Source organism: Helianthus annuus, chromosome 4 (genome assembly GCF_002127325.2).
Source record: "Helianthus annuus cultivar XRQ/B chromosome 4, HanXRQr2.0-SUNRISE, whole genome shotgun sequence".
Classification (NCBI taxonomy): domain Eukaryota; kingdom Viridiplantae; phylum Streptophyta; class Magnoliopsida; order Asterales; family Asteraceae; genus Helianthus; species Helianthus annuus.
The window spans coordinates 190,296,532-190,319,603 of NC_035436.2; the positions used below are offsets into that span (position 1 = coordinate 190,296,532).

The 23,072-nt window shown below is 41.1% G+C and overlaps 1 protein-coding gene and 1 long non-coding RNA gene across 2 annotated transcripts; one reads left to right on the forward strand and one right to left on the reverse strand.

Annotated features, from left to right (window-relative positions):
* Window positions 1-7,035: 7,035 nt before the first annotated feature.
* Window positions 7,036-11,632, forward strand: LOC110937575 (protein ABIL1). Its single transcript, XM_022180017.2, has 9 exons — window positions 7,036-7,350; window positions 8,351-8,433; window positions 8,509-8,659; window positions 8,746-8,845; window positions 9,367-9,459; window positions 9,555-9,636; window positions 9,708-9,760; window positions 9,832-9,938; window positions 11,154-11,632. The coding sequence occupies exons 1-9, from the start codon at window positions 7,267-7,269 to the stop codon at window positions 11,307-11,309; spliced, it is 909 nt and encodes a 302-aa protein (XP_022035709.1). The 5' UTR covers window positions 7,036-7,266; the 3' UTR covers window positions 11,310-11,632.
* Window positions 11,633-12,108: 476 nt separating this feature from the next.
* On the reverse strand, window positions 12,109-13,730 carry LOC110935165. Its single transcript, XR_002588916.2, has 3 exons — window positions 13,457-13,730; window positions 12,848-12,901; window positions 12,109-12,348 (listed from the first exon to the last, which is right to left on the reverse strand). It is a non-coding gene; the product is annotated as an uncharacterized LOC110935165 (long non-coding RNA).
* Between the last annotated feature and the right edge of the window lie 9,342 nt (window positions 13,731-23,072).

Sequence of the window (23,072 nt, forward strand, 5' to 3'; positions counted from 1 at the left end):
ATTCTTCTAGACTCTGGTGTCACAAGGTATGGAACCAGGCGAGACATCGTATTGAAGCTCGTCAAATAAGCCTGGCAGTCCAGGTTCGTCATTACCAGTGACACAAAGTCAGCCTCGATCTTCTCAACCTCATGCTGAGGGCAGTAGTTTTCCTTAATGAGAGCAATAAATTCCTCCCATGTCATCTTGTATAAAGCAGACTTACCTGATGCCTGCACCAACGCCCTCCACCATGCCAGGGCCTCGCCCTTAAATGACTGGGACACAAACTTCACCACGTCCTTCTCTGCACACCCACTGATGTCCACAATAGTGTCCATCTCATCTAGCCAGGTGATACAATCAACAGCACCTTTCTCCCCTGTAAATTCCCGGGGCTTGCAAGATACAAAATACTTGTAGGTGCAACCCTTGCCACCAGATGCATCAGTGTACTCTCGTTCACGACGAATACTATTTTCAGCTGACGAGTGATTGTCGTCATCCTTCTTGGGTTGAGAGGGTGGTTTGGAGTGTGTCTTTGGTTTGGAGGGTGGTTTTGTTACAGATCTGCTACGAGACTCAGTGTATTGACGATCAAGAGCTGCCTGGACAGCATTGTCAATTAGAGCCTTTAACTGTGCGCCTGTCAAATGCACTGGCGCATTGTCGTAGTCATCTTCATTTGTATGGCTGTTCTCTCCATTGGGATCCGCCATTGTAACTTGAATCTGTTACAGAAGATAACAAAATTTTATTCAGGAGATTATTATGGAATTTGTCTTTTATGACAATTCGTTAACCATGGTAACAGAGACCATATTTGGTTAACTTATTACTCACTAAGTTTTAGGATTTGAATACATCCTATTTTAGCTATAACAATAATATTGGCGGCATAAAGCTTAATCACGAGGATGTTTTATACTATTAGCCGAGATTTCAGAGAATCAAAGGCATAGAGAATTGAACCGTAGTTCTTTTATCTCTTTCTGACAGGGAGTCATAGACCACCACTGCCTTTTGTCTTTATAAGACAATTATTACGGCCCATAGGCACCACACCACTAATGGATGTTTTAATAAGGTTAGCCCGTAGGCACTACATCACTTAATGGATGTTTTAATAAGATTGGCCCGTAGGCACTACATCACTAATGGATGTTTTAATAAGATTTGATCACCTTCATTGGTGATTTAACCCTCGATTTATAAATCATTTAGTTGGGTTTTTGAAATCCTTAAAGGATTATTGTATAAGAATGACGCGCGTGATTTTTAACGAATCACATCTGCCATGATTGTTAACATGCTTGCAGCGGTTAACAGGGAATCTGAATCTTTTAATTAAGTCCTACCATCTTGGCCGGATCTTAAAAGACACCAGGCTAGGTTTCACTCGTAAGATTCTTTATTTAGGCAGATCAATTTAAAAGGAATGGTTTTGATTTATTTCATACATATTAAAACAAAACTCATAACATACATTTCATAATCTCAAATACAATCACATATTGCCCTAAACGGGTCTTTCAAATAGTACATACCTCCATAGAGGTTTTTAAAATAAGTGACAAGTCCACGCAGGGACTAACATAAGATAAGTGTCCATGCAAGGACTAAAAGATAAGTCCACGTAGGGACTGTAATATGATAAATGTCCACGCAGGGACTTCTTTTAAAGTAGAAATTACATTAGTACAATTATTAAGGGCTAGTGGTCGCGTTTCTTCTTTTTGCCCTTTAGTAGGTTCGCCAAGCCTTTGAGAAATCCTCGGTGGCTTTTCTTCTCTTCTTCGAACTCTCTCTCCACACGATCTAGTCGATGGAGTATCTCTTCCTGTTCAGGAGGAGAGAAACGTGGTTGTGGCGCTTGTTGCGGAACTGGGGGTCTGGGAGGTATTGGATACCCATGAGCTGAGTAGTCCGGAGCTCCCATGTTTCCATGTGCTCCGTCAGGGTAGCGTGCATTATATCTAGCCGACACCACATATGGGTCGCGCTCATAATTGTAGTTGTATTGTGCTTGTGACGGTTCGAACGGGTTGTAGGCCGTTGGACCCGTATAAGCAGGTATGGGTTGGTCATACCCAAATGGTGGCGAATTTGGTGCAGCTGGTGCGGAGTTCGCCTCCTGTATAGGACTTGAAGGTCCTTCTTCTTGTAGTGGCGGATAGTGGCTACTACTAGAGTGTCGAGGAGTGCTGAAGTGGATACCCCTCCTCCTCGTGTGGACATACGAGCATTTGTCCTCCTACGCCTTGGCGGATCAGGCATTACTGGTTGCGCCGGTGGCGGAGGTGGTGGCGTAACTGCCACAAAGCGTGAATCCTCAGAGGGATCCTGTGGATGTCGCGGTTGTTGTGATGTCTGTTGAGGTGGTGTGTAGTACCACTCATGTCGGTCGAACAACGCCTGGAAACTGTCTGGCCCCTGATAGGGTGTGCCATGGAAGGATGACCCATCAGAGACTTCTATCGGATGCGTGGGCGTACCACGAGCAGGTTCTGTTGGATCAGTATCTTCATTCATATGGTCCTCGGAGAAGTGATCTTGTGGCCCTAGTGGAACAAAACCTGAAGGTTCCTGTATGTAGTCAGCTGGATTGAACTTACCTATGAAGTCTGGAGTAGGGTCGTCATAATTCCGGTGCGATACCGAACGTTGTAAGGGTATGAAGGAAGGTTGTGGGTTGTTGGGATCATTCTCTGAGTTTGGCCCAAAGGAGAGCCGGTATGATGGCGTCGAGCTGTGCGAGGTGGAATGCCTCGCGGGTTCATAAAGGTCTCTTCGTCGTTGTGGTTCTTCGCTCCTTGTCATTAAAGGAGGTCTTGTACCTGACGGTCCAGCTTCGTGATCGTGATGTGTCACGATATCTCCTCTGCCTCTTCTTCCCCTTCCTCTTCCTCGGAATATAACTGGCGGCATGTTTCCTGCTTTATAAAACTTTAAATACCAATAATAAAAGAAGAAGACAAAATTGGAATAACAATTCGAATTTGTCCTAAGTTCTTGTCTAGACTCAAGTATGTGCAATTGTGTCATTGAGATTAAACACATTAGGATAGTGTTTAATTCACTCAATGTTGGCTCTGATACCAACCTGTCACACCCCGATTTCCACGTGTATCACCGGTGGGCCCGGTGGGGGATTACCGTGACGTAGTTGGCAACAATATAGTCAAACCACACAATTATATAAATGCACAGCGGAAGCTTTAAAGATAATTATATACTTCAACCTCTGGTGGTAATATCAAATGTATTACAGAAGTCGAATGTATCCACAGCGGATCAAAATAATAAGAAAATATTGTTCATTCAGATACGGCATCGAGTTTGCGAGACTATTCGTGATGCCTAGGAAGCTATTACCAGCCCATTTCGTATAGTACCTGCACTTAATCTTTTGGGGAAAAATACGTCAGTTTACACTGGTAAATACATTCAACTGACACATTTGAAAATGTTTATTAAAACTGATTTGAATGCACAAGGCACAAACTCTTTTATAACTTGGGAAAATTATTAAAATCTTGTGAACGTTTTACATGTTCTTTTATGCGTTCAGTAGCCCGGGTCGTGCCGGGTTAAAGATTTATAGACACACCACATTGCGTAAAAAACGTAGTATAAAAACCAACGGCTACGTCTTTTAATTTAATGTCGACAATATATACCGGGTGTACGCCTACACCGGGATGTCGATGGTCGTGGCCATTTCGTAAAATGATGCCAAGGATATCCGGGACAACGGTCATTAAACCCCCCAAAGGCTTTTAAGAAACAAAACTGTTTAAATGAGCCGATCATATTATTTAATTAACCACCTAAGCGATGGAAAAATATAATGCCCAATCAAGCGGTATTAACATACCGTAACCCAAGCCCATATAGGGGAAATAAGTTAAAATATTTACCTTTGCAAGTATTATTCCTTAGTTTGATTAAATCACCGATAGCTTTTACTGGGCTCCTAGTCTGGAACGAAGGTTTTAATTAACCTCTTAGAATCCTAACGGGTCTTTACATTGGCCGTAGCCTAGACCGGTTGGTTCCGGAATATAAATATGGTTAAATCGCGCGAAAAGGCGAAAACCGAGAATGGAATGTGATTCCGCCCCAAACAAGTTCAGAGACTTGTTTTATATGGGTTCAAGGTTCACACTCTGGATTTTGGGGTCCAAATCATATAGTTTGACCCGTATCGGCTAATTTATGAAAACTAGTTTCATAAGCTGAACCGTGCGCGCAATAGGCGAAACGGTTAACCGTGAGAGTCTTACGCTTATTTCCTAAGTCAATATGCCTTAAAGAGGTTGTGGTATCAGTAGGATACCTCCCGTGATGCCCGTAACGAGTTTAAGTTAATATTATGCCCCGTAGGGGCTTTTCGGTCATTTTAAAGACTTTTAAAGGGCTTTTCGAGTTCTACAGAAAATCTGAGTTTCCCGAACAGTTTTAAAAATCCAAAATACTTTATTTATTATTTAAAATTAGTAGCAACTGGAATCGGGTCAAAAGACCTTGTAGAACTCAAGTTTTGGCCGAAAAGGGCATATTCGGTATTTACCGAACCGTAGCCATAACCGCAGGTTATGAGCAAGGTAAAAATTATTAAAAATCTTTAAAATTCCCAAAATATTAATTTATAACAGTGGGTAAAAGTTTTGGTGACGAAATCTTGGTTTAGATGGGTGTTATGCTAATTGCGCCGTTTATTACAAAAGTTTCTTATAAATGCGCCATTTAGCGTAACTCTCATTCTAGACCTCGGATTGACGTGAAACTTTAAGGACATGCTTATAATTTAATAAGAAAGGTTCTGGTCCGTTCACGCGTCCGAAATACTCGTTTTATTTTCAAAATGGCGTTACGGTCAACTTTTAGGCGATTAACGGAAATGTGCAAAAGACTCGGATAACTCATGAACCGATCACAGAGGTTTATACCATCATGTAACCTGGTCCTAAGAGAGTCCTAAGGCATATCTATACCTCACTAAAACGGGTCAGAACTGAAGTCAAAGCAAAAGTCAAACTTTGCGACATTCGGCTCCGAACCGGGTCAATATAGCAAACGGTCGATTCAAACGAGCGTAAACAAGTTTATATACTTATTATCATGTTTTATGATTACCAAAACAGGTTTCATAGCATATACATTACGGATTATGTACAAAATGGCAAAACGACTTTCTGTTGACTTTTTAAGTGCACGTTTGACTCGATATTTGACATAGTTAGAGTGGTGATCAGAGGGAACCCTTTTAGGGGTTTATTACCCACATAAATACCAACTCAAAACTACTTTTGATCCGACAATTCACTGGACCATTTGTGAATTATCGTTATGACAACCGTTAGTTACGACGGTTGAGTTTATAAGCTAAATCTATGGAAATATAAGACCAAAATGGATTTGAACGACTTACAGAAGTTGTATCTTGCTTAGAGAGCAGAGAGGAATGCTTGAGAGCCTTAGAATGATCAGTAGTTGAGTGTTTGAGTTGTGTGAATGTTATGAGCTCAATGTGCCTATTTATAGTGCAACAAAGCCCTCAAGATCATTACACAACAACCTACCCTGATCATGGATGATGGGCAGGTGTCCCATAGAGCTATGGGTCGAGTATAGGGTGCCCATGCCTCATTTATTGGCGTTTTGATCATTCACAAGCTCAAAAGGCAAGAAACTACAAACATTCTGCATCTGGGCGTCTAATGCGGCCCGCATGGAGAATCCATGCTGCTTTTACGCGGGTCGCCTGATGTGTAAAGATCAGACGCGTATCTTAGGTGGCTCGCGGCCCGCCTCAACTTAACCCAAAACTTCACGCGGGTCGCGAGAGGTTAGATTTCCAGAAATTTTAAATCTTTTGTAATGATTTCAGAATCTGGTAATTAATAACGAAATCTTTCGTAATGATTTACCTGACCTTTCGGGTTTGAAGGGGTAACTTTGCGGTTCGGCCCTCGGTTAATTACAACTAAGGACCTCGTGTTATTTACCCGCGTTGTTAAGTCCCCATTTAGTTTATTAATTATTCAGAAAGCCTTAACTTTCATTGTTGACGCTTTTAACCCTTCTCATACGAATTTGATTATAACTTTCTCGTTTTAAAACGGAACTTCGCGGAATTTATACAATATGTTCTTGTGAGCGTATAATACTGTTACAAAGCCTCGGGAGCGTTAAAGGGTCACTCAGAGGTATTATTTAAACATGTTGACACAGTTAACCCCTGTAGCTTGTAATCTCTCACTTTCTTCCGCGTTTCGCTTCCGTACGATCCATGATTTATTCGTTTGAAGGTACAAGCATTATTTAGGGTTACTATACAGTACATTTACCCTTGTTTGACATCTATAACCCTCGAATTTACATACATTCAAGGTTTGTCAAAATTAGTCCTTTATTTAATATCAATGCCACGTGTAAACAAACGACACGTGTTAACACATTATTGGACACAAAATTTCGAGGTGTTACACTCTACTTGTGCTCTGATTTAAGCGGCGTGTTCCGATCAACGTCGTTTAAAGGTGATGAAGAGTTTAGAAACCCTAGAATGATGGTGTTTTTACAGGAAAAAATGTGATACTTGAAAAACATCCATATATACGGCCCGTATACAGTTATACGGCCCGTATACATTTGGTAAACATCAAAAAACCTCCCAAATAAATCCATTGAGCCGTATAGTTTTTATAAATCGTATACACATGTATAAGGCTCGTATAACTATATACGGGCTGTATATAGTAAAATCAAAAAAACATTCTCTGCGCATTTCCCTATTCAAAAACATTCTATTCGTGCCGTATATTTTGTATACGGCTCGTATACACTAGGGATGTGAAAATAAGATATAGGGGTGTGGGAACAAGGCACCCCTTTTTAAATCTAATATCTCATTAAAATTTCAATATTATTGTTATTATTATTCTGACATGACAGATACAATAATCATATAAATAGACCTTAAATAAAATATGTTAGAAGTAACATGACGATGATAAAAAGGAAACTTTAAACACCTTAATTAATAAACTCCAAAAATAGTCATTTTCACTTGCATCCAACTCCTTCTAAACCTTTGATCATCTATTATTCTTCACTCACCCAACCCCAACCCTAAATCACTTCAAATCCAATCAATCCAACACCAGTTTCATCTTCTCACATCACCTAACTCATCAACACTTCCACAATTTCATCAAAATTAGCCCTAATTTTGCTCCAATTCAAATGATTAATTAATTAATTTCCCCCAAATTTGTTGTTATGGAAGTGGAGCAATCGAATCAAGCAATGATGTTCAACGAGCCGTCAATGGAGCCGAGTATCGGTTTCGTTAAAGCTCTACAGGTTTTTATTTCAATTTTAGGTTAATTTGATTTGATTTCTCATTTGTGTTTTGTTTCAGATCTGGTTATTGCTGTATGCTTGTAATAGTTGACTTTTGTGTAACTGTTTGATTTGTATTGTGTGAGTCCATTGCATGTTGAAAAAGCTGAGATGTTTTGACCAATTTTGAGTCAAATTGGTCAGCCATAAAGTCAAGATTCATGTTGTAGATGTTAGTTTTTTGAAGTAAGATTGCAAATCACATTAATATGTATAGCTAGAACTACAGTTAGAAGAAAATTTGGTGTTGATTGGTTGAAATCTTCAATAATTCTGCATTGGAGATAATTATATTAGATTTGAAATAGAAATATTGACTAGTGGATGGATAGATTGATTGTTTTTAGCTGATTTAGAAATTGTTGTAGATCTGATTCACTGATGGAATTGATTTAGTTAAGGTGTGTTTGGATTTGTGGTTTGAATGTGATTATTGGGACTTGTAGAATAAGAATCAGGATCATTTATTTTGCCAAACACTAACTAATTATTGGCATTTCAAGCCGTAACAATCAATTCAAACACATCCAAACAACCCACTTACTCCCTCTGTTGTATAGCAATTGTAACATTTTCTTGATATTGCCTCTCCGCTCATTGTCTTTATTATGTTGATTATGGTTCATAAGGTGTCTGGTCAAACATTGCAGTTTTTCATGAGGAAAATTATTATAATAGTCTGTTTGGAAATTTTGGATTCATTAAGTTTGTCCTATTAGTATATTATATAATCAAGATGGATGCTTTGACATGGCGTGCTTATCCTTTGTTTGCATTGCTAAATCTGAAAAGTATATTTTGATTTAGTGACATAATTTGTTTTCTTGTGTATTTATAGATGTTAATTAATACCTAATTGTCGCTTTGTTTGCATTGCTAATATTTGTTTTTGTGTATTTACAAATGTTAAATAATAATATCTAATTGTCGTTTTGCTAATCATGTTTGATGTTTGTTTTAGGAACTCAAAAATTTAAGGCCTCAACTTTATTCAGCGGCCGAATATTGTGAAAAATCTTATCTTCATAGCGAACAAAAACAAGTGTAAGAATCGTTCAAAAACACAAACACACACATTCACACCATTTCTTATGGAAATTTATACTCATTTTCTTGTAGGGTCCTTGATAACCTGAAAGATTATGCTGTGCGCGCCCTTGTAAACGCGGTTGACCATCTTGGCACTGTCGCTTACAAATTGACTGACCTTTTAGAGCAACAAACTTTAGAAATTTCAACAACAGGGTTACATATATCATGTTTACATCAGGTGAATAGATATATGTCGGTGTTTTCAAAAAGTTCTGTTGTTCTGACATTATTGATGATTAATATATATTTGTTTTCCGTTTTAAGCAACTTCTTACATGCCAAACATACACGGATAGGGAAGCTCTCAGGCAACAACAATTGCTAGCCGTTGTACCACGACATCATAAGCATTACAGTTTACCTAGTAAGAATAATAACTTACATTATAAAAACTAGAGTAAAATGCCATTTTCGTCCCTGAGTTTTGGCCAGTTTTGTGACTTTCGTCCAAAGGTTTGTTTTTCTGCATCGAGATCCAAAAGGTTTGAAATTTTGCCATTTTCATCCAGCTCGTTAACTCCATCCATTTTTCTCTGTTAAATCAGGGGTATTTCAGTCTTTTTTGCTAACTTAAAGGGCAATTCGGTCTTTTTCACCTTATGTAAAAAGAGCAAATATCCCTGAAAAAGACCGAATTTCCCTTTAAGTTAACAAAAAAGACAAAAATACCCCTGACTTAACGAAGAAAAATGGATGGAGGTAACGAGCCGGACGAAAATGGCAAGATTTCAGACCTTTTGGATCCAGACGCGGAAAAACAAACCTTTGGACGAAAGTTGCAAAACTGGCCAAACCTAAATGGCATTTTACTCTTAAAACTAATAAATTTTGTCCTTTATGTTTATACATAATGAATTAACGACTTTACCCTTGCACTTAACCTAGATTCTGTGAGCAAAAAGGTCCATTTTAGCCCTCAGGTTCAAACCGGTGCAAAGCAGAGTCATTATCAGTCACGGCCTCGACAGTTTGTTTCAGGTATTAAATACACGTCATTTCAAATCATCTTTCATAAATCAGTAAAATTGCGGGGATGTAGCAATCATTGTTTAACACGTCGGTTTTTAAATTAGGCACCCCAGCTGCAAATACTCTTTGTTGGCATCTAGCATCCGAAACTAAATCTACATTGAAAAGGAATTCAAGCTCTATGAGGTTTGCATAAACATCTTTTTCTTTTCTTGTTTCATACGAGTAATTAACATTCCGAACATTTGTTTTTGCAGCATTGATGCTCCGAAAACTTCGGGTCGTGCTACTGCGTCTTCTCATGCATCGAGTATGTTTTCTCGTTACTATGCTCAGTATTCAGTTGCATCAGAGTTGTATTTTTAATATTTGTACATGCAGATGGAAATAACAGGGTACAAACAAAATCATCTGAATCTCATCATCGGGTGCATAAAATGGGCCCCGCTTCAAGCACTGCTATTGAGACACTTGGCATCTCACGACAGGTAATCTCAAATGTTGAATTCGATTTAACTACACCAAACTATAGTCTGTAAGTGCATGTTTAGTTGACCCATAACGACGTTTTGTCTTTTTAAATAAAATGATACACATAGTTAAAAGATTGATTTTAGAAAAGGAACTTTATAATAAATTAATAGTGTTATTACATTAATAAACATCTTTTAATAAAAACATCTTGGATATTTTATGCATTAAAAATACACTTTGGGTGATTTATGACATGCTTCCTTTTAAGCTGTTTTTTATTTGAGTAAATTACAAAAATCGTCCTTTATGTATGTCACTTATTGCAAACTGTGTCCTTTGTCTTCAATAATTACAGAAAACGTACTCGATGTTTGCAAACCCTTGCAAGTTATGTCCTTTAGCCCTAACTCAGTTAATTTTTGTGGTTAAATCTGACTAAATGGACCCCACATGAGGGTATTTTTGTGGTTAAATCTGACCAAATGGACCCCACATGACAATAAAATGACCAAAATACCCTCATGTGGGGTCCATTTGGTCAGATTTAACCACAAAAATTAACTGAGTTAGGGCTAAAGGACATAACTTGCAAGGGTTTGCAAACATCGAGTACGTTTTCTGTAATTATTGAAGAAAAAGGACACAGTTTGCAATAAGTGACATACATAAAGGACAATTTTTGTAATTTACTCTTTTTTTTTTTGCTTCAACACTTGAAGATCAAACACAACCCGAATCAACCCATTCATAAGTAAATAGACCGGAACTACCACATGTACAAGTTATAATAAACAAATAAGAAGCACTGTTACACTGTACGTTAGAAAACAAGAACAATTAACATTTAAAAAATGAGCGAAATCAGCATACAATATAATAGACAAATGAACTGAACCGTTTATTTTCCAATTTTTAAAAAAAAATTTATGTATAGTTCGTTTGTTAGATATGATTATATTTTCTCTATATATAACTTAAATCTCTTTTTACGAAAATACTTTGGACCCATTCTACATATTTCTTTGTTGGCCAATAATTTATTTACTATCTGTTTAACCCGTCAGAGATAGAATGTAACCTAGATTGACCAATTTATAAGTAAACGGGTTAGAATTGTCACATTTGATCTATTTTTTATTCATAACATAAAAATGATGTAACCTAGATTGACCAATTTATAGGCTAGACATATCGACTAAATGTTTATATCTGATGTTTTCTTTCGACAGGATAATGTGGAGGGTCCAAGAACAGTAATGTCATTTCGGTCGTTCGATAATCCTAGACAAGAAGTTGTCCAGGCTCCTATACGTAGCAAGAGTGTTCTATCGTCTTTTTTTGTCAAACAGAAGACACCAAAACTAAGGACCGGTCTGGTTTCATGAACCAAGAAACCCTGAACCCTGAACCTGTGCTATCGATCTCCCCCCGAGTACTCCTTATAACAAGAAGGTGTATATTTGTTTGTCCCTTTTCAATTTGTTTGTGAAATTTGTGTATGTAATATGAGGTGGTCTCACAATTTAATAAAATTCTAGTAAAGCGTTTCAGTTAAATCATTTTCTTTTAATAAATTTGTTTAGGCTTTGAAGTTTGTTTGCTTTTGAGATTTACGTTCCAGCTTGTAACATTTTTTTCATTTTGAATGTTGAGGAACCACACACTTGATAGGGATCTAATGTGATATCAGATGGATGTTTATTGTTTACTGCTTGAAGGTTTTATGATGTGTTTACTAGATACTAATTTTATCTTATTATTGTGAGAGTTAAATTACAATGATAGTCTGTGTTCATGTGGTAGTTTTTATGTTAAAATGGTCCAAATAACACGTTTGGTCCTTGATACTGGTTAGATCTCTGTTAAATTGTTGGTGAAAATACCTTTGTGCCATTACTTTGAAAAAAATATACAATAAGACTATGGGTTGTCGAATAATTAAACCATTGTCACATCACGGTCACGTAGGAATATGAGCAATAATGAAACGCTCATTTATTTTATCTTTTATTGAAACGTCAATTCAAAACCTCGACTTTTTAAAACTTTCTTATCATAATTTAAAATGACTAGAATACCCTTGACGCTAACACACCTTAACCTTAAACTTATTCATCAATCGGAATATCGTCAAAACATAACATGAGGAATTTAAAACCAAAATGAACCAATTTATAAGAAATCTTAAGAAATCTTTGGCCACACTTCTAGTGTTGACCATATAAACTATTTGCGAATACCCAACATTTACAAAACATAATTTTAAACATAAGTCACTAGAAAAGACTTCTAAAACAAAGACATAAACTACATCATAACCAAAAATTTTGACCCATTTGCATACGCGAATACGGAAGCGTATTGTAGGCGTTGCGGATAGTGTTCGTTCCGAGCAAGGCGTGACCATTTATGTAGGAGCTTTACCTAACATCACAACAACGAAAGTTGTTAATAAATTTTATACATTATGATTCTAGCTTCTATTAGGCATAACATTCAACTCACTAAAATACATTCTTGATCTTAGTTTTGAATGATCATCTTATCACAAATTTGTTAACCGTTTTCTAACGGGTTAACATAATTCAAAACTTTCTTTTCTCATTCTTTTCCACTCCGGTCGACCCGTTCATATCGGATCGACAAGATATCATTCTTTTTCATTCTCATTCTATTCCAAGCAACCCGTTCGTAACGGATTATCATGAAACCTTACTCTTACATTCTCATTCTAACCCGATTGACCCGTTCATCACGAGTCAATGCGGAACCTTACTTTATGCTTTCTCATTCTAATTACAGACATGTCCTTAATTGATAATCGGCTAGTATCCAAGGAAATATGCAACTAACAACTTTCATATATTTACGATGCAAAATTTACAACTAATGACATTACTAAATTGTAAGTAAATGAACTTACCTCGTTCTTGAGACTTTTGTTGTAATCCAGAACTTGCTCTTTCTTCTTTCAATCCTACACATAATCCATTCTTATTTAGATTATGTCGTTCATTTACATAATTATCACATTCACATATAAATCGCATTCTATAACATATTTCACAAAATATCAACTTCTACACTTTCCTTTTACAACATAAGACCTCCTAATTCATTCAAAATTACAAAATTTTATCATTCAAGAATCTAGTCGAACACTTGGTGTGCGTACAACATTTTAAGCACTATGTACATGTGTTATATGCATAAGCTACTAGTTCACATCACAATTGATCAATTCAACCAATTTCACATAGTTTCTTAGTCTATATCAAGATCATCTATCAATACTCTAGTACTTATACATTCATATTTTGATCTCACATAATTTTTCACTATCTTAAAATCACTACAATCTCATCATACAACTAGCACAAGTGGGTTTTATTTCAATACAATCAAATTCAAGCATGATTTACATTCTACATGATGATATTAACTCATATATAAACTCAAATTCACACAATTTTCACGGATTGATCAAAACCCACTTTATCAAGAAGCATCAAAACACCAAAATTTAACTTACCTTATGTTCAATGCACTTAGATTAAAGAGTGACTAGGCTCATGCATTCGATTTTCGTTCTAAACCATGTTCAATTGCTGAAATCTTGTGTAAGTAGAAGGGTTTCTCCTTTCTCGCGACACACACCTTACACATAGGGCTGTTCATTTTAATCCAAAACCCGAAACCCGACCCGAATTCAAAGCCACCCGAACCCGAATTAGCGAATACCCGAAAAACCCGAACCCGAGAAACCCGAACCCGACCAACCCGAACTTTAAATGGTTCGGTTATCGGGTCACTTTTTCCAGGCCAAAAACCCGAACAACCCGACCCGAAAAACCCGAAACACGAAATCCGAAAAAAACCCGAACATTTATTGTTTTTTTCTTATAAAAGTGTTTAGATTTTGAGTCTTTAATAGATGGAACACTAAGTTTTGGGTTTTTTAAATATTATAATAGCATATTGTCAATTAATCTTTGAACTTTGATAATATTTATAAAGTAACAATATGAATTTTGATGATATTTTGTAAAAAAAAACATTTATTTTCATTTTACATCTAAACCCGAAAATCGAATAACCCGACCTGAACTAACCTGAACCCGAATAACCCAAACCCGACTAACCCGAACTTTAAATGGGTTGGTTATTGGGTCAATTTTTCCCAGAGAAAAACCCGAACAACCCGACCCGAAAAACCCGAAACCCGAAGAAAAAACCCGATGGTTTTGGAATCGAATTACCAAACCAAAAGACATAGGGGGTCTTGGGCTTGGAGATTTAAAGAGTCTAAATTGGGTTTTGGTGCCGAAATGGTTTTGGAGGTTCAAGAACAATCAAGACGCGTTATGGGTTAGAGTAGCCTCATGGGTCGTTTTCATTGTCAGATTTCGTACCAATTAATAATACGATCAACGACATTTGGAAAGATATTGTTTCGGTAAAAAAGACCTTCTTGAGGTGGGGTTGAATTTTGAGGAGCTTATTATCCAATATATAAATTATCCAATATATAAATTAGCAACTTTTTAGTGCATTAGCATTTGTACCTTAAGTTTGTGGAGTTTTTCAAAAAAAAAAAAAAAAACAAAAACAAAAAAAAAACTTTGATATTTCACTTTCAACCTAAAAGTTTTATCTTTTACATTTTAACCCATTTGAAATTTTTACTTTTAACTCAAAGTTTTTATTTTTTGTAATTTAACACAACACTTTATTATTTACAACTTTGGTCCCCTATACTTATCTTTCGCAAGTTTTTCGGTTTACATTTCGTTCTAAATTTTGTGAGTTAATATGTCGTAGCGTGCATGTGAAGTTCAACGTTTTTTGCTCTATTTTTCCATATCTGACAGACCCATCACAACTAGGGGTGTTCATCGGGTTTTTTCTTCGGGTTTCGGGTTTTTCGGGTCGGGTTGTTCGGGTTTTTCTCTGGGAAAAATTGACCCAATAACCAACCCATTTAAAGTTCGGGTTAGTCGGGTTTGGGTTATTCGGGTTCAGGTTAGTTCGGGTCGGGTTATTCGATTTTCGGGTTTAGATGTAAAATGAAAATAAATGTTTTTTTTTACAAAATATCATCAAAATTCATATTGTTACTTTATAAATATTATCAAAGTTCAAAGATTAATTGACAATATGCTATTATAATATTTAAAAAACCCAAAACTTAGTGTTCCATCTATTAAAGACTCAAAATCTAAACACTTTTATAAGAAAAAAACAATAAATGTTCGGGTTTTTTTCGGATTTCGTGTTTCGGGTTTTTCGGGTCGGGTTGTTCGGGTTTTTGGCCTGGAAAAAGTGATCCGATAACCGAACCATTTAAAGTTCGGGTTGGTCGGGTTCGGGTTTTTCGGGTATTCGCTAATTCGGGTTCGGGTGGCTTTGAATTCGGGTCGGGTTTCGGGTTTTGGATTAAAATGAATAGCCCTAATCACAACGCGTCCATTTTTTCCCTTTTGAAAAGTTCGCCGCAACGGGCGGGTCCTAGATCGACTAGGTTATTATTTTCTATGTTTTACGTTTCTGGTTAATTTCTTCGCATTAACACATTGTAACGGGTGTGTGTGATTCAACGATTTTAGTCTTTTTTTCGTTTAGTGTAATTTTTACCATTTTATCTATTTTATTTTTACGATGTTGAGAGTCGATGTGGTTGTGGCACTGGTGCTACTTGGCACGGTTTTACGAACATTTTTAACCTATTAAATTTTTACTAATATTTTGTTTCGGTTTACCCCTATACTTCCTTTACTTAAAAACTATTTTTACGTGCATATTTTATGTACGGGTATGTATAAATATGATATGCTCTACATCCCAACGTAAACTTTTTTTATAGACGAGTCAGGTCAAATATAATACGTTTTCGTTTAAAGAAACCATTTTTACGTGAATATTTTTATGTATGTTTTCGTATAAATTCAAGTTTTTCTATGTTTCGACGTACACTTTTTTGGGAAATGATTCATGTCAAATATAATATGTTTTCGTGTTTATTTTATGCATTGAAGGGGTATGGTCCCAAAACGACCATTACCCGCATCAAACAAACCCCTACCAGTAAGCAAACCGCACCCATGCGGTCACATCCTTCGAACCCATTCGGTTCGAAGATAAATAGCTTGACCCAAGTACGAAAGAAGATGAACATATCGATGCGGCTGGCATCGCATCATATGGCCATTTTCGTCACGACAAGGGAAGCGAGCAAATAAGTCTCCAACATACGATGATGCGGCCAACACCGCGTCTCGCGTATTTCTTGATCACAAGTAGGAGACGCGGTAACTTCAGACGTTACCGCATGCAGCGATGCGGCTCGCACCGCACCCTGCATGTCCAGCAAGTGGACTGACACGCCAGGCAAGTGGCTGACACCACGAGGCAAGTGGCGCCGGCGACAGTCCCCTGTCAGAGCTACTAAAGCAATGGGCTGACGTGGCGTAACCCCCACGGCCGGCGAGACTGACACACCTGCAACGGTGCAGCTCGTCGTCAGCCCATCCATCAATCTCCTCCTTCACTCCTCGGCTATAAATACCGACCCCAAACCAGGTTTGAGGTATCTCTTCACAACTCTAACTACTACTATAATCTTGCTTTGCTTCCCAAGCAAACTACTGATTCTCACGCCGGAGAGTGGTAACAAGGAGCACCCCCCACCCCATCCTCCTTGTTACGAGTCACGGCTTGTTTCCTTGTGCAGGAGATCATCCACCGGTGACCCAGCCAGCGATCTCCGAGAGGAAGGGATTAACCCTTCTTGACGAGACCAGTGTGTTAACCCTGCCCGGTTAACCATTGTTTCATCATTGGCGCCCACCGCTACTCTTAGCACTTTTTAATCCATCCCTCTCCCTCTCAAGATCATGACTGATAACCAAAACACCAATGCGGATAACCCAAATCCCCCGGTAACAACAGGGGTCCACCCTTCGACCCCCCAACCCGGACACATTGGCACGTCCACCTAAAGGATCCCATCCTTTGCGTTCGGACACGACTTATCACAGGCCCCAACTGTGCTTCCACCAGGCGTGGACTTACACTCCTGGTACCAACAGCAGACTGATCTGCTGATAGCGGCTTACAACCGCGCTTGTACGGAAGCAAACGTACAAGCTGGGCCTACTCCGATACAACACACACCTGCCAACCGTATACTCCAATACGATGGCAGGTTACACTCACGTCCGGCTTCCAGAAGCCGACATGACGACCGTGGATCATCTTACTGTTCGATCCATACACTCAATGAGGACACTTCCTCATATGAGTCCCGCTCCAGAGGGCCAGTGCATACCCGCCTGGGCCCCTATGGGGAAGATAGGAGGCGGTCAGCCTCCAGGCGCGGCCCAGGCATCCAGAGCCGACTGGGCCCGCAACCCTACACGGAAGGGTACGGTCATACCGACCCTGACGATCAAACCTACCGCGGGGAGTCTCACGACACCAACAGCAGACCGGGGGGACGCAACTATGTTCCTCCCAGTCACCCCCGCACTACATACCTCAGGGCGGCAAAGCGCCCTGTGCACGAACCATACAGGCCAAGGGCCGCGGCCGAAAATTCAAAATTCGTCCCGCACATCGCCAACGCCGATATCACAACGACAAAATTCCCAGTCAACATTGGGAAATACAGTGGCTCGACCGACCCGGACGACCACATGAACATCTTCACAGGCGCAGGCGTCAATGGCAGGTGGGACGAACCCACCTGGTGCAATTTTTTCCCCCAGACCCTTATCGGTCTGGCGAGGGCATGGTTTGATTCTTTGCCAGTGGGATCACTGGATTCTTTCGAGGACTTGCGCGCCAAGTTCCTCGCCCATTTCAGCCAGCAGCGACGCCACGAACGCGATTCGCTGGACGTCATGAACATCTGGCGAAGAGATGACGAATCGCTCGAGGCATTCGTCATCCGTTACAATAAAGAATGCCTAGAGATAGGCGACGTGGCGGACCAAATGGCGCGAAACCATTTTATTCGGGCCGTCAAAGACAGAGAGATGGTCATGACCATCTCTGGCAAGGAGGGTTTGCCTAAAAAATGGGAGGATGTCATGACCGCAGTCAAGACATATGCCCAGACACAGCGGTCGCTCGAACCGCACGTCAAAAAGGCAAAACCCCAAGCCGAAACATCCCATCAAGGGTCCAAACGTAACAACAAACGAAACCGGGATGCGGGCAATCGGGATATTACTAAACCGTATTTCCCGCAACCCAACACGTTTGACCCACAAAGCTACAACCCGGCCCGAGACACTCGGGCACCAAGAAAAGAATCTCGGGACCGCAAATGGACCGAGATCAACCAGTCGCCAAGAGAGGTCCTCCTCGCGGACCCACAATTCTTGCGACCGGCCCAACCAATGAAGTCCAAGAAAAGTCAGGACCTCGCACTATACTGTGAGTACCACAAGGACTCGGGCCACACCACCAACAACTGCATCAGTCTCCGGCTGGAGATTGAGCGGGCGTTGAAAGAGGGGAAACTGCAACACCTTTTACCAGGTGGACAAAAGCCCACCAAGCATATCACCCCTCACAACGAAGGTACCTCCTCCGGAAAGAAAGCCATGTACGTGGCTTCCACCCACATGATTTACGGAGGCAAGGGTAGGCCGCGAAAAGCGGCACGAAGACCGGACAATGATTGGAAAGACGAGCAAGTCGTCTTCCCAAAAGTCCGAGGCGGACCGCGTGACAGACGCGCCGTCGTCATTTCAGGCCAGCTGGCCCATTACTGCACCGAGCGTCTGTTCATCGACCCGGGCAGTACATCCGATATAATCTACGAGCAATGCTTCAATCAATTTGACCAAGAGGACAAGGATCGGTTGCAGGCCGTAGATTACCCGCTGGCCGGATTCGCAGGGGAAACAGTCTTTCCCCTAGGTCAAATTACATTTCCCGTGCGTCTTACCAATGGTAAACACACGCGGACGGAGGAGGTAAACTTCATGGTTTTACCCCACACCTCCAATTATGATGTCCTCCTTGGGAGAGAATCCCAAGGAGATTTCAATATGATCACATCCGTCCCCCACTCCGCGGTTGGTTTCCCAACCGCATCAGGGGTTGCAATCATCTACGCCCGCAAAGACGTCATGATGACGGACGAAGCACGTCCGACAAAGGTCGCAAGGCCCACCCCCGTCGACCAACCGGAAAAATGGGTTCTCAACCCAACGCATCCGGAACAGAAGGTCACATTGGGTCACGCCTTATCCTCGACCACCAGAGCGCACCTGAAGGAGCTCCTCTTCAGGAACCAAGACATCTTCGCGTGGACTCCCGCAGACATGACAGGGGTCCCACGTGAAATAGCGCAGCACTATTTGAATACCAAACCAGGTATCAAACCAGTGATCCAAGGCCAACGCCACCTTGGGTCAGCTAAAAATCAGGCGATGCAAGAGCAGATCGAAGAACTGCTCTCCGCAGGTATACTGCGGGAAGTCAAGTACCAGACTTGGTTATCCAACCCTGTCATGGTAGAAAAACCATCCGGGGGCTGGCGCATGTGCGTCGATTACAAGGACCTTAACAAGGCCTGCCCCAAGGATTGTTACGCGCTTCCAGAAATCGACGAAAAAGTCGATAACCTCGCGCCATTTCGGTGGAAGTGTTTCCTCGATTGCTACAAAGGGTACCACCAGGTACAAATGGCACTTGAGGATGAAGACAAAACGGCATTCCGGACCCCAACCGGAAATTACTGCTACACAAAAATGCCGTTTGGGTTGCGCAACGCGGGCTCAACCTACCAAAAACTGATGAACGACACTTTCCGCGGTCAGATAAGCAAAAGTGTCGAAATCTATATGGACGACCTGGTCGTCATGAGCATGGAAGAAGATACCATGCTCACCGATATAGAAAGAACATTCCAAACTCTGCGAAGCGTCAACATGAAGCTCAATCCAGGGAAATGCTCGTTTGGAATGGAAGAAGGCAAATTCCTTGGGTTCATCGTCACCAAAGATGGATTCAAGGTAAACCCGGAAAAAGTGCAGGCGATCGAGCGCATGCCATCGCCTGCATCGATGAAAGATATGCAACGCCTGGCCGGAAGGCTAGCGGCACTCAACAGGTTCTTGGCTAACCACGCAGCCAAGTCATACCCTTTCATCAAGACCCTGCGAAGCTGTTCAAAGAAAGAACAATTCCAGTGGACCACAGAGGCCGAAAAGGCCTTCCAGGAAATGAAGGAGTGTTTGATACAACTCCCAACACTAACCGCACCATGCAAAGATGAGCCACTCATCTTATACCTATCCGCTGCGGACAACGCAGTGGGCGCGGTATTAATAGTGGAACGAGCGGGGGTTCAAACACCCATCTATTATATCAGCAAAATGCTCAACGACCCGGAAACGAGATACTCAATAATGGAAAAATTGGTACTAGCACTGGTACATGCTTCAAGACGGTTACGACGCTACTTCGTAAACCACATCATCACAGTGCTAACCAATTACAGGATCGGCCCGATCCTGTCCAAACCCGACATCTCTGGGAGATTAGCAAAATGGGCAATTGAGCTGGGCGCACATACAATACATTACAAACCGCGCCCTGCCATCAAAGGCCAAATCTTAGCTGATTTCGCCGCTGAAGTACCAGCGGATCGCATCCAAGAATGCGAAGAATCCCAAAATCCTGCGCCCCCACCACCCTCCTCAGAAGTATGGGCACTATTTACCGATGGTGCATCCAACGAGGACGGCGCGGGCGCAGGTCTGCGACTCGTCAGCCCTGACGGCCAAGAGCTTACATATGCCATCCGCCTCGATTTTAAAAGCACCAACAACGAGGCAGAATATGAAGCACTACTAGCCGGGCTACGTTTAGCAGTCAAAATCGGCGTGCAACATCTGGAAGCGCACGTCGATTCCTTGTTAGTTGCGGGCCAGGTACGCGGCGACTATGCCGCCAAAGGGGATATCATGATCCTCTACCTCGAGCAAGCCCTGCAGCTAAAATCCAAATTCGCTTCATTCAATATTCGACACATTAATCGAAGCGAAAACAAATCTGCGGATGCACTATCAAAACTTGCATCCACCAGCTTCCAACACTTGGCAAAGGAGGTACGTATCGAGATTTTGCAAAATCCTTCGGTTCCTCTACGCCAGGTCAGTGTCATCCAATACGGAACAACGTCATGGATGACACCAATTATCGCATACCTTCAGTCAGGTGTGACTCCCGAGAGCAAAACAGAGGCACGTAAGTTGCAATACAAAGCGTGCCACTATCAAATGGGAGACGGTATCTTATACCGAAAGTCATACCTCGGACCGCTCCTCCGATGCGTTAATCCACAAGATGCCACATACCTTATCCGAGAGATACATGAGGGCATATGCGGCATACATGCCGGACCACGCATGGTCGTGGCAAAAATCATGAATGCCGGGTATTACTGGCCCGGCATGCACCTGGACGCCGTCAAAGAATTACGCAAATGCATGGACTGCCAGCGCCATGCACCAAAAACTTTGCGGCCAAAAAACAATCTGGTCCCCGTCACTACTGCATGGCCTTTTCAAAAATGGGCGATCGACGTAGTGGGACCATTCCCGGACGCACCAGGTGCAGTTAAATTTATCATAGTGGCGGTTGATTACTTCACAAAATGGGTAGAGGCGAAACCACTCGCTTCCACCACTGCTATGATAACAAGAAAGTTCATTTGGGAGCACATCATCTGCCGTTTCGGTTTACCAATGTACATTGTTACCGACAACGGCACCAACTTCGCTGCCGACGAGTTCCAAAAATGGCTAGAAGAGCTGAACATCAAACACATATTCTCGTCAGTCGCACACCCGCAAGGGAACGGCCAAGTCGAGAGTATAAATAAAGGCCTAGTCGACGGAATCAAAGCACGATTGGGAACAGCCAGGCGTGGCTGGGTCGATGAACTCCCAAGCATCTTATGGGCTCACCGCACTAGCCCAAAAACAAGCAACGGGGAAACACCTTTCAGCCTCGTCTACGGGTCTGAAGCGGTGATACCCGCGGAAATGGGCCTCCCATCTCCTAGAATGTTGGCTATCGAAAAGCTAGACAACAACAGGGAACGTAGGATCGATTTGGACCTCCTAGAAGAAAGGCGCGAGAACGCCGCCATCAACGAGGCCAAATACAAATCCAAACTGGAAAAGTATTACAACGCGCGAGTTCGCGTTTGTACTTTCACTCCAGGGGACTACGTCCTACGTGACAACGAGGCATCTAATGCCGAGCGCCCAGGAAAACTTGCCCCCAAGTGGGAAGGACCCTACCTCATCAGCGAGGTCTTAGGGAAGGGCGCATACAGGTTACAAACACTAGAGGGCGAACCTATCGCCAGAACATGGAACGCACAACAGCTTAGACGCTGCTATATGTAAGCTATGTTCCTACACTCTCTATGTAACCTAATGGGCCGCAGGCCATTTGCAAATAAATAAATAAGCAATTTTCTACATTATTGTTTGTTATTACTATTACAAATGCGTGTTCCACTTTGCGGTATCCCAAAAACAGATTGGCAAAATCTTCATTCATGATACCCATACAAAGTGGTAACCACACACAAATATTGTAATAGGCCAGCAAAAGACAAACAGACTTGCATGTTTTATCCGGCCGGATACACAAGTTTTTGTTAAACACAATTCCTGAGCCCCAAAAAGGCAAACAATGGAATTGACGCGGACTCATACGACAAAGGTATGGAGTACACTCGACCCCATTCACAAATGGGTAGAGTTCCGGTAACATAAGCTTTTACAAAGCTTAAGCAATTCTAAAAACCCTCACACGGTAAATAACAGAATTGATGCATACCCATACAACAAAAGTATGGAGTATACTTGACCCCGTTCATAAATGGGTAAAGATTACGCATACACACGTTCAGACATGCAAGAATTAAAAACACTTGTATAAACTGAACAAAGAAACTTTATATTCAAAAAATTCAAGTATCTACATGATGCTTACTGAATTTACATAAAGTTCCTACTCTATACAAGAGGAATACAAAAAAGGAGGCACACTCGCCAACCTAAACCCTATTTTGTACCGCTGGTCCCCGCGTCTCCTCCGGCACCACCAGCGGG

Bases quoted from the DNA above. Each gene is read 5' to 3' on its own strand.
- LOC110937575 (XM_022180017.2), top strand. From the start codon at position 7,267: ATGGAAGTGGAGCAATCGAATCAAGCAATGATGTTCAACGAGCCGTCA. The intron at 8,434-8,508 runs GTAAGAATCGTT...ATTTTCTTGTAG, and splicing joins CATAGCGAACAAAAACAAGT to GGTCCTTGATAACCTGAAAG. The intron at 8,660-8,745 runs GTGAATAGATAT...TTCCGTTTTAAG, and splicing joins ATATATCATGTTTACATCAG to CAACTTCTTACATGCCAAAC.